The sequence below is a fragment of the Panthera uncia genome, chromosome A2 (genome assembly GCF_023721935.1).
Source record: "Panthera uncia isolate 11264 chromosome A2, Puncia_PCG_1.0, whole genome shotgun sequence".
Lineage (NCBI taxonomy): Eukaryota > Metazoa > Chordata > Mammalia > Carnivora > Felidae > Panthera > Panthera uncia.
The window spans coordinates 76,815,978-76,828,662 of record NC_064816.1 but is presented as its reverse complement, the minus strand read 5'-3'; the positions used below and the strand labels follow the sequence as shown (position 1 = coordinate 76,828,662).

At 43.6% G+C, this 12,685-nt stretch overlaps 1 protein-coding gene across 1 annotated transcript in view; it reads left to right on the top strand.

Annotated features, from left to right (window-relative positions):
- Positions 1-1,321: 1,321 nt before the first annotated feature.
- The window catches only part of LHFPL3 (LHFPL tetraspan subfamily member 3), a 396,149-nt gene continuing 384,785 nt past the window's right edge, over positions 1,322-12,685 (top strand). Inside the window, exon 1 of the mRNA XM_049642829.1 lies at positions 1,322-1,763. Within this exon, the coding sequence (XP_049498786.1) occupies positions 1,322-1,763 (442 nt within the window). The remainder of the gene's footprint in view (positions 1,764-12,685) is intronic.

Here is a 12,685-nt window from a genome sequence, read left to right as displayed (position 1 = left end):
ACTAAGGAAACAGTACAAAGTACAGGTGTAAAACAGCAATGCTACATGAAAATGTAAGGAATTACACTGTGGATAGTTCACAGGAAAATTACTCTGAAAACAACTCTCTGGCTAGCTGGAGCTTTGGGTTGTGAGAGATACCTGGACAATGAAAACAATCGTCCACTGTCTTCACTGTATCCTTAGCACTCAGCGCAGTACCTAGACAGAATAGTTCCCAATGAATATTTGCCTAAGAAATACAACACTAGCCAAAGAACCCAGTGTTTTCAGACAATCTACACGTTTCTGTGACCCAGTCACTTCCATGCCCCGCAGGCTCCATCGATGGCAGGATTTGTGGGGAAAATGACCTGACTTAAAGGAAAGTACAGGGCATCCACTGGCTACAGTTCCGTTGGCTGCATGCTGGGGGGGGGGGGGGGTAACGCGAAGAGGAAACAAGCTCAGTAGAGCAGCTATGAGACCACCCCTGAATTGTGCCTTTTACATGATTGTCTGCGAGGCTCCTGTCCAACTTCTGTCTCCACCTCGTGGAACACCTGGCAACGGAGGAGTTAGCCAGGGGGCAGTTCTGTGGTTGTAACAGAGAGGCTCTGGGGGGCAGTACGTCTCCTCTTCCTGGCGTCTGTTGCCTGCACCTGCCGCGCGGCCCCTCGCGCCTCCGCAAAGATGCAGAGGTCGAAGCACGTTGCTGTGCGGTGCAGAAATGCTCCCAGAATCAGCCTCCCACGCCCGCTCCCTAACACCAACCGGGATCCTGGGATCGCCTCTAGGATCCCTATGGGTGCTCCCGCTGGCTCCTTAGACTCTCACCCCACGCCCCCCAACTCCAGTCCCGCTTCTCTGGCACACGCCCACCACTCGAGGGGCGTGCTAAAGTGGTGGCAGTCCTCCGCGCCCCGGGGCGGCCGGCGGGGGGAGGGGGCATGGGGCGGAAGGCGGGAAGCGGAGTGGGGGGCGCCCGAGCTCGCGCGCCACACTGCCCCGCGCGGGATTTGCCGCCTTCAGCTGCAGCAGCTGCAGCGGCGGCGGCGGGTAGAGGGGTGGAGGGCGGCGAGGAGGGCTGGAGCCCGGGCCAGGAGGGAGGGAGCGAGGGGGGCCGGGAGGCTGTGCCAGGCGAGCCGGAGGGGTGCTCAGCGCTCCCCCGCCCTCCTTCCGGGAGCGAGGATGCAGACTCTGAAACTGGCGCTGCTGGGCTGAGGCAGAGGCAGGGGAGTTGCAGCGCGCGCGGCTCGGTGAGTGTGTCTCCTGAGCGCGGAGAGGCGGGGGGAGGCGGAGGACGAGGAGGAGGAGGAGGAGGAGGAGGAGGAGGGGGAGAATGCCCGGAGCCGCCGTCGCTGCCGCCGCCGCCGCCGCGATGCTCCCGGCTCAGGAGGCTGCCAAGCTGTACCACACCAACTATGTGCGGAACTCGCGGGCCATCGGCGTGCTGTGGGCCATCTTCACCATCTGCTTTGCCATCGTCAACGTGGTGTGCTTCATCCAGCCCTACTGGATTGGCGACGGCGTGGACACCCCGCAAGCCGGCTATTTCGGGCTCTTCCACTACTGCATCGGCAACGGCTTCTCCCGGGAGCTGACCTGCAGGGGCAGCTTCACGGACTTCTCCACGCTGCCCTCGGGCGCCTTCAAAGCCGCCTCCTTCTTCATCGGCCTCTCCATGATGCTCATCATCGCCTGCATCGTTTGCTTCACCCTCTTCTTCTTCTGCAACACGGCTACGGTGTACAAGATCTGTGCCTGGATGCAGCTCACCTCCGGTGAGTGCGCGCTCACCTCCGCGGAGGCGGGGGGGACCGCGGGGCGCCCGAGCCCGGAGGGGCGGGAGTAGGAGGGGCGGGGGCCGTGCGCGCCGCGGGGTGCCGAGCAACTTAATCCGCCTGGGCGTGGGGGGTGGGGTGGGGGCGGGAGCCCTGGGCGGCCGGAACCCCCGGGGTTCCCCAGCCCGGCACCCGCGCGTTGTCCCGGGCTTTCCAGAACCTCCCCAGCGCGGGGGACGCCGCCCAGGGGGACGCGCCGGAGGAAGGGCGGTTGCTGGGCCGAGTCTGCTCGTAAATGGAGGTGGGGAGAAGGGGCCGGCCGCTTAGGGCGCGAGCTGAGGGACTAAGGAGGGAACTGACCCAGCCTGGCGAAAGCGGATTTGGAGAGGTTGTAGTGGAAGGAGAGTCAGCCTGCCCTGTCCCTCTGTGGGACTGTTTCTGTCATTGCTTCAAGAGGGGGTGGTGCTGGAGTGAAACTGTTTCACTCTGTCCCGGGCAGTTACAAAAATTTTATCATCCATCTGGAAATGAGTAGATGCTAATCCTGTTGTGGTTTTCACCCTTTTAAGAAAAATGTAGCTTAGCATGCTCCTTTTAGCAATTCCCCAAATGTTAATGTCAAGTCTTCAGTTTGCTTCCTTGTTGGCAAAGGTCCTTACGTTAAATCCTTAAGCAGAGATCTTGAGGGAATCAAGATTTCTCGAGATCTCATTTTGGGGAAGTGGCTTTAGGGAAATGGGCTGAGAGGAAAACCTGTTCCATTAGTATTTCTGATCGCTTTTGCCTGTGGTTGATAGAATGTTTCTAGCTAGAGGACATGGAAGTACTTTTTCTGAGCATTAACGTTACTTTTAACCCAGAAAGGATAGGGGTGCGTTTCCCGGTGGCTTTGGAGAATCGTGAAACAAAACTGACTCCTTTCTCTCCTTCCTGTAATGCGGATTCCCACTCTGGTAGCCACCTTGGATGCCCTGCCTTATAAAGGCACCCTCCAACACTTGACACCCTCCTGTTCCAGCATGGTTGGGTCCTTTTAATTTTATGGGTGATCTGGTTGTGCAAGCATATAGGATATTTCAGGCAGTCAAATGGTTTCATTTGTGTTTGGTCTTATTGTTTTCATTCTTTAAGGCTTATGTTACCTTTAGGATTTTGTACTTACTCTTATGTTTGGGGAGGTTTTTGGGGGAGTAGGGACTTGATCCCCGAGTTTACCAGGATGATGAAGCCCTTAGAGGTGCTGGACAAGAACATGAAGGTTCATGACCTTGTATTGCTGGTTGGCATAAGAGAAACTTGTGGGAGCCTAAACTTGTGTTATGAAGTATTTGCTATGTATGAAGTGCCTGTCTCAGCTGATTTTGATTTGCCATGTTATGGGAACATGTGCAGGTGAAAGGCAAGAAAAGAGCCTTGGGAGAGAACCACCGCCCCCAAACCATTATCCTCCTGAAATGCTCCAAGCACCCCACAGACGCTCTCTGTTTTTATATATAATGTTAACTTTTGTGGCCATCTCAAGAGCAGACTAACTTTCAGATTTGGAATAAAGTCATGTATTATAGTTGTTCTTGACATTTGGCTCTGGTTTGACTTTGACGACAAAAGGACACTGAGGATGCAGCTGTTTTTTAGAAAAGGAATTGACCCTGCACAGCTAATTTTAATTTTTCTAAGTTAAATGACCTATTTAGACTGGTGATTCAAAGTAGATTGTTTTTCGAAGGTCTCAAAGTAATTTGCGGGTGATTTCTCAGCAACGTATTCTTAAATATTTTATTTTTATGAGTTTCCATACTCTGAACCCAAGCTGTTCTCTTTTTGTCTTATTTTAAAAAGGAAAGAAAACATCTTTGGGAAAGAATTGCCAGCTTTGAAGTTAATACGACTGCAACTATTATGGTGTTTTTTTTTCTTTCCTTTTCCTGGAATAGAGCAGAGAGTAATCATTCTGGGGTAGTAAAATATGATGTCATGTTTTCAGAAATTTGACATAAATACACGATCCTGTTTCCAATATGTCACCATAAAATGTGATGATGGCCTTTGTGCTAATGAAGATATTTGGGCATTTCCTTCATTTTTGAAGGAGTCCAGGACTTTAGGTTGTAGGCATACTTTTTAAAACCTTTCTTCGCAATTTATTTGGTATTTTATTCCTAGATAAACCACAGAAAGACGTAATTTTGTTTATTTATGAAATATATTAATTAAGGGAGAATGGATTATGACGATGGGGTAGTTAAGAATAAAAATCAGTTATGTTCACAGATTTTTAAGGAGTGGGATATAGAAGATATTTTTGAAGAATGTCACATTTAGGAGCCCCTGACTGGCTCAGTCAGTAGAGCATGCAGCTCTTGACCTCTGGGGTGTGAGTTCGAGCCCTACGTTGGGCGTAGAGCCTACTTAATAATTAATTAAAGAAGCATTTAGAAAAAGATGTCACATGTAGTGGTTTTCTTTTTTGAAGTCTCACGACACTAACAAGAAATTTAGCATAACATAAGTTATTCTCAAAGTTTAGGTTCTAACCTTTAGACTGTTCCCCTCTCATGTTCTGCCTTCTCATGCTTATAATTTAACTGTACCTAGGCTAATCCCAAGTGTAATTTGCAAGCTATGACAGATGAGACTTAATGTGCTATTTGCTTATTAGAGACTGTTTAACCCTCATTGGAAGTCAAGCGACTAACTTGTGTTTTCAGGTATCTAAGCATTTTCACGTAGTAACATCATAAATCAGAGCCAAGTAGAACATAAAATCCCATATGAAATGATAAGAAGGTGAGGAAGCAGGAGACTTTCTTGGGGGCAATACAACATCAAGAGTTATCCTTATTATGATTCTGAGCAAGGAACTAGAAAAAGTACTTAATTTATTGGACCTGAAAATGATGTTGGTCTTCTACCGAGATATGCGAAGCACATATAATTAATGGTGCTATTATGAACTCCTTGCTCTGTCCCTCTTGCTCTCCCCTGTAAATCATTATTAACCTCAGTAGAGTGAAATTGCCGAATTAGGAGCTAGTTATGTCACACTACTTCTGGATGTAATCCTATACTTATGGACCATGTCTAATATAAAGACTGAAGACATAACAATAATACATAGAATAAGTAACAGCAATCAGAGATGCAACGTTTTCCTAATTTACAGAGAGACAACTTCTTGGGAAGAAAAGAGACTTTTATTCTTTCTGTATGATTTCTCTCACACTAACTGGTCAAGTAGGTAATAAAGTCCAGATTTTTTTTTTTTTTTTAATCAGGATGGAAAGAGAATGTTGTTGCTCTGGGAACTTGATTCTCTGCTTCCATGTTCTTGCTCTTTAAAATCAGTGTGTCCGTCTGTTTCCAAGTCTATTAATAGCCAAGTCTCATAAGGGTGTTGTTTTGTTTATTTGTTTTATTGACTGTAAGCCATGTCTGGAATTGTTTCCAGAAGCCCAAGTGTTAACTGTTATAGGCCAAAGAAATCTTTTCTTTTTCTAATAAGCTAAAGCATTAAGGGGTGCCTGGCTGGCTTAGTCAGTTGAGCACATGCCTCTTGATCTTGAGGTTGTAAGTTCAAGTCCCACATTGGATGTAGAGATTACTTAAAAATAAAAAATAAGCTACGGGTGCCTGGGTGGTTCAGTTGGTTGAGGGTCGGACTTTGGCTCAGGTCATGATCTCACGGTTTGTGAGTTTAAGCCCCACATCAGGCTCTGTGCTGACAATGTGGAGCCTGCTTGGGATTCTCTCCCTCTCCTCTCTCTCTCTCTGCCCCTTCCCGGCTTGTGCTTTCTCTCTGTCTCTCAAAACAAATGAATAAACTTAAAAAAAATATGCTAAAGCATTAAAGTAAAATTTATGGTTTTTTAGACATCCACCATGGACTTCTTGGTGACAAGCAGCAGATGAAGGGAACTGCTTTCATCTATGAAGTAGGGCCCCAGCTCCAGGTTGGATTTCTTTATTCAGGAGAGATCAGTTTGGGAGAAGGGATCGCATTTGCCACATCCTCACCTCTTGTCGTTTGGAGTGTACCAACAAGAAGCGCCACCAAGATGGCGAGGCTGTATGGCAAGGGTTACGGGCTGAATTGCTTAGTCACTTTCCCCTGCTTCCCTGCCTTAGTTTTTCTCAGCTCTTTTTAGCCAACTTCCTTTCTTAAATTTTATAACTTTGTTGTTTAGGTGAGAAGAGAATCATCAGAGGTAATCACTGCATTTCTTAGCCTGTAAGAAGAGCTTTTGCAATATTGTATGATACTGTCTCAGGGCACCTTGCTCTTATCTATCTTATCAACATTTGAGATGATAGAGGTGTTTGTGCATTTGTTTAACGTCTGTCTTCTCCAGTACATGGAAATTTCCATAAAGCCGCGTCTGTTTTTCTTCATGTTGCATAAAGGTCAAGATCTGGACACTGGAGTGAAAAGATGTGGGTTTCAAACCTGGCTCTGACCCTCACTGACTGTATGACCGAGGGAATGAATTTCTCTGTATTTCAGTTGCTCATCTGCAAAGTGGGCATGTACTTGTGCTCACCTCAGGCGATTGGTGCAAGGATTGAAGAGCTAATGTGTACCCTGGGAACAGTGCCTGGTGCACAGGACGCAAGTGCTGTCTGAGTGTTAGGTATGGTTACTGTTCTTGTATTCTTACTGCTGTGCCTTGACACACAGTAGTATGTGCATGTCATGTACTGAATAGTAGATATTCAATCAATTGTTCGTGAATAGAAAAATGAATGATTAATAGGGTAAAGAATGAAAAGGGGAGATTTAAAATTTCCCACATGCCCTGTTGAGAAGCGAATGTCGTACATTCTTTGAAGCCACGATGCTCATCTTTCTCATTGGTTTGTAGCAGTAATTGCACTAAAGGATCTCTTCCGCCATTCTTTGACAGCAGTGATTGTGACTTGCAGCCTAATTCATGATGAGCTTACTCCCAAATGGAGGTCTTTTCTGATGCAAGGGTCATGATCTTTATTACAACCATAGGACATCGTCAATTATATCTTAGGGTTCAGCAAGTTTTTCCTTTTCCTCATTTGATTTCTCACGAAAAAAAAATCATTCAAAAGGAGGTTCTATGGAAGAATCACAAGATCAGGCTTTCATGGGAGCAGGGACCCTGTTCTATATTGAATTTGCTTCCATACCTTCAGGAGCAATCCAGACAGGAGAGGATGTGTCTTGCACACTTTCCCTTTATCTGTCTGGGCGTCATTGCAGATGTGTTCTTGGACCTGCCAGGGATCCTGCCAGATCTGCTCAGACGGGTGGCAGAGCTGTGATGCAGGTCTCGGAAGAGGAGACAAGGCTAGGACTTACAGGCCCTCAGGACCTTCACCAATTCTTACCCTTGGGCTGATGCTGGGCCTATGAGGAAGTGACATCCTGCCTCATAGAGCTGTTAATCCATCCTAAGTTCAGAGTTACGGAATGACCTTAAAGAGGGGTTTTTCTTCTTCCAGGGCATTCCACACACTTGCCCAGATGCAGAGGGAAGGGGGTGTACAACTGGTGACGGCAGTTTTCATTTTCTAACACTATGCTCCACCTATAAGAATTTTCTATTTGCTAAGTCACACTTGTAAGAAAGTGATTTAAAATGAGAATTCAGAAACTGTTTTCTTTCTTTCTTTTTCTTTCTTTCTTTTTTTTTTTTTTTTTTGCTCTTATGCAGCATGACAAGGGATGTGACAGTTGAAGAGATGTTGAAAAATATATTAATGTGAATGTCAAAACAAATGGTTTTTATAACAGTGGGATTTTAAGTGAACATCTGTGAAAAATAACAGACCCCATATAGCCCATGCAGTATATCATTAGGTGTTTTTTGTCTTGGTGCAAGGCTGCGCATTTAACAGCTTTTTTTTTTTTTCATTTTAAAAATGCTAACAAGGTGCTTATATACTTCTATTCAGCAATAGATAAATAAATATATACTTAACCAGAATGTGGTATCAGATGCTTACCCATGAAAACAATTATTTAGTGATAAGTGCTTATGTTTGGTATGATATTGTGATAAGAGAATCCAGATGGCCAGGCCGGTATATTGCATTTTATGTACATACCTTAGGAATCTTTCAAAGTGAATAAAATTTTAAATGAGGAAAAGCAGAGGGGCGCCTGGATCGTTCAGTCGGTTAACCATCCAAGTTCGGCTCTGGTCATGATCTCACTGTTCATGAGTTCGAGCCCCACTTCGGGCTCTGGTGAGAGCCTGGAGCCTGGAGCCTGCTTCGGATTCTGTGTCTCCCTCTCTCTCTCTGCCCCTCCCCCGCTCACACTCTGTGTCTCTCTTTCTGTCTCAAAAATAAATAAACATTAAAAGAATTAAGAAAAGAAGCGAGCAGAGCACATAACTGTAGGTGGAGTGTGTGGTTCAGTGCACCTCTGTGTATGGTGTGAGGCTATAGAGTGAGGAGGAGACAGAACCTCAGGTCACACTGGTGAGAAGCAAAGAGCAGACTCCCTGAGAGAATTCTAATTTGGGGGGCTTAATGACATGACAACTGGGAGAGTTTTAAAGTGTAATTTCCATAATGTAGTTGAACTTTGGGGGTCAGCACCAGCTTTAATTAATGTGATTTTTTTCTTATAATGAGTCAACTGGAATTTTTATTTGATATGAGGAAAGACCAAGGAGCTGACCTTTATTCTTAATAATAAGAAGATATTAATAATGACAGAAAGTAAGAGGCTGGTTCATATAGCCAGTAGTAGGTAAGTTACTTGATGGCTTAAACGTAAAACTGTTATGAAAAGTCATTGGGGCATTTCAAAAAAGAAATAAAATGACCTCTGCCAGCATTCTTAATGTCCACATAATTAATATTATGCATCTCTCAAATGATGGTTATGATTCTATGATGTGCTTATTGCACAGGGTCAGAGTGTCATTTCTTAGTTTACCCTGTCCTAACTGTAATCTTGAACACATTTCTCATGTCCTCTGCGAAAATGAAATAGAGAAATGAGTGGTTTACAAGAGAAAGATCATTTTTTGACCACCATAGACGTGAACCCTACCTAACTACTACTGCACAGAATGAACGAAGAAAGTAGCCCTTTCTGAAATAGTGTTGCTGACACGAGATCGCCATAATGGGTCTCGCATACCAGGATTCTGACATCTTTCCAACACTCATGCAACCAGATGTGCAGTGCGGTAGGGGCTGTGTCTGCTGAATAGGTGAAAGGATCCTAAGTGATAGGCTGAGTGAAATTAGTCTAATTGCATGAAATTTTGAGATTATGACTCATCAATGGAAGGGCTAGTGGCAGAGTAGTGAAAGTTAGTTAAAGGAGTGGTAAGTGATTGCAGATCAGAAAAGAGGCCTTAGCTCAGAAATGGACAGACAGAACTTAACTAATTGACAGAGTTCTCCTCATTCTTTGTCCGATTAGAAAACAACGGCACATAGGAGTGTGAAGGGAACTCAGCCCTAGCTTTGGTATGGCATGCATCATAGACCCATTTCCTTAAGTGTCTGGAGACACCTTGTGGAAATAGTCTCGGGGGCAGGGTGCTCTACACCTCCCCTCCATTTTTAATGTTTATTTATTTTGAGAGAGAAGGAGAATGCATGCGTGTGTGGGTGCACACATGCAAGTAGGGGAGGGGCAGAGAGACAGGAGAGAGAATTCCAAGCAGTTTCTGCATGGTTGGTGCAGAGCCTGCCATGGGGTTCAGTCCCCCAAACTGTGAGATCATGACTGGAACTGAAATCAAGAACTGGATGCTTACGTGTCTGAGCCACCCGGGTGCCCCCATTTTTTGGTTTTAATGAAGATCAAGAGTGAGGTTGCAAAAAATCAAAATGAGAAGTATTATCCTTGACAGAAGGCTCAGTATTTTAAAAAATAGGCAAATAGATCCAGCTGTGGAGAATGACAGGGACATTGAAGAGTGACACCGATAAATGAAATATGAATAGAAAAGACAAGAAGAAATTCAAGGTTGCAAAGCCTGTGGAATTTCAGAACATCAAAAGCCTGTTGGAGTTGATATCATCAATGCTTAAAAATATATTGGCATAGGAAGAGCAGAAGGCTGGAATATGCATTACCTTGCAAAGCTGTGTGCCAATCTCAGTTCCCAAGAAGGAAAGATTAAGGCTCTGTTGTACACCCCCCTACTACTCAGGGGTTATAATAGATTCTAATATCCATCTATTCAAAGAGAGAGATGATCAAACTTCCTGTATGGCAGATGAAAATATAGAGGACTAAAATAAGCCAACCAAAGAAAGAAAAAGTCATTGTGAAATTTGATAAATAGAATTCCTGTAGTTTCTCTTTGAAAATCTAGTTACAGATTGTGAAGCTAAATTGATTCCTATAATGTTTTTTTTAATTTTTAATTTTTTTTAACGTTTAATCATTTTTTGATAGAGACAGTGTGAGTGGGGAGGGTCAGAGAGAAAGGGAGACAGAAAATCTGAAGCAGGCTCTAGGCTCTGAACTGACAGCACAAAGCCTGACACAGAGCTCGAACTCGTGGACCGTGAGATGATGACCTGAGCCGAAGTCGGACACTTAACTGACTGAGCCACCCAGGCGCCCCGACTTTTTATTTAAAAAAAATTTTAAAGTATGCTCCACACCCAGCGTGGAGCCAGTGTGGGGCTTGAACTCATGTCCCTGATATCAAGACCTGAGCTGAGATCAAAAGTCAGAAGCTTAACTGACTGAGCCACCCAGGTGCCCCTCTATAATGCCTTTCATAGGGAAAGGGAACCTATCCTAACTGTGGAGTATTTAGGATAAATATATTTACAGAACACATTAGGAACGGGTAGTTAGTGCACACTAGATTAATTAAATTTAAGATACAGATGATTAAAAACCATCAATATTGTAGATCTATAATGCCAAATATTAGTTAACTGAATATCTACCTTTTAACCAGTTACCTGGAAAAGATGTAGCACTGAATAGTTGGCATTTCTTAGAAACCTTCATAGAGAAAGGCTGTACTGTAGTGTTTTACAAACTATGGTTGGTGACCCTTTGATGGGTCATGACATCAATTGAGCAGATCATGATCAGCATTAAAGCTTGGATTAAAACCACAGGAAATATGAATATAATGCAGATAGTAAGGGTTTCATGAAACCTTTATTTCTTAAAATATTTATATATGTATATGTGGACTAGATTACAACATATAACGTATTGCTTACTGTGGGGTGTAGTCACTATTCTAGAGAGAAGATGAAAGTGTGAATTTAGAAAAAAGAATTACCTCTTCTTTGGAAAATTGTGAAAGTTTTGTGCCAATTCATAGGTAATTTTGTATTACAGGGTAGATGTAGATTTGATAAAATATACTTAACCTAAGTATATTTGAGACTTTTTTTTCTTTCTTTCTTCCATTAATGACTTTGATCGCTAATGTCTCCTTATTAACTTGTGGGTGGATTGAAAATAAGAATTATTTTTCCAGCTGTGATTTGATTTCATTCATGCGATGCAAAATGACATGGTCCACCTCTGAGCAACAATCTCTCTAAGCAAACATTTAAACAAATGTACTTAACCCAGGGCCAAATGGATATAGACTCAAAGGCTTTTAACAGTTGGAAGGATATTAATAACTATTTAGCAGTCTCTTCATTTTCTAGGTAAAGAAACAGTAATGGAAAACACTAAACTATTGAGCAGCTACCATTTTCAAACATCTTTAGTGTACAGTTCACAGCAATTCTACAAGGCTAGTGGTATTATACCCATTTTGCGGATGAAGAAATTGAGGCTTAAAAAGTTGTTCGAGGTCTCATGCCAGTAAGTGGTTTGAGCCAAAAATCAGACTTTCCCCCTTCCCTGAAGAATGTTGCCTCTGAGTCTGAGAGAAATTAAGAGTCTTCCCAAAATTACACAGTGGTGGAATTGAGAGTAACACATATGATTCCCAGGGCAGTTCTGTTTCTACTTTCTCTTGCCTCCCAACTTGATGTGCATTTGCTTCAGTGTGCATTTTCGCCATGCTGTATCAAGGGAAGGAGCTGGTATTTACAAGGAAAATCATTGCCAAATGTTTACCAGACTTCTCCCTTCAAGCCTGCTTAGGAGTGGGAGGTATTCCTCATTCCGTCCTTTTTGTTTCCCTAACCTAGAGCTGGGGTGGTCCTTTGCCGGTTGTACCTCTGATCTCATTGCTACTATTCTTAGAGTGAATTCCTATCGGCCAAAGGCAAATGCTACCTCTAAAATGTTTCTGTTATATGATGTTACTAAAGATCAAGAATATTCGATGTTGCTTTTGATAACTGTGAAGAGAAAATAATTTGAGTAATGTCTGATAATATTTCCCTATCATCTGAGAGAACTTAATAAGAATGCCTACTTTGGTCTTGACATAATCCAAAGGTTGTCTGGTCCAAATTGCCTTCAAAACATAGCTTCTTCTTCTTCTTTTTTCTTTTTTTATAAGTTTGTAAGTGATTGAACAGTTCAAAATTATCTCCAAAATACATTTTTTGTTACTTTGAGTCATTACTCTAGACAAATAAAATGGAAGAGCTACACCCTGTTAACACGAACTTAAACTCTTTTTTTTAAGAATCTTTTTTAACATTTATTTATTTATTTTGAGACACACACACACACACACACACACACACACACACACACACTTGTGTGTGCAAGTGAGTTGAGGAGGATCAGAGAGAGAATCCCAGGCAGGCTCCACACTATCAGTGCAGAACCCGATGTGGGGCTTGAACTCAGGAACCACGAGATCATAACCTGAGCCAAAATTGAGTCGGATGCTCAACCAACTGAGCCACCCTGGTGCCCCAGTTACCTTGTATTTCTTTAGCTTTCCTGAAGAAGGTAAGGAAAACAAACTCAACATGGCCTCGTTAATATTTTCATTTCAGGTGTAAAGTCATTAGCTTATTGTAAAAGGAGA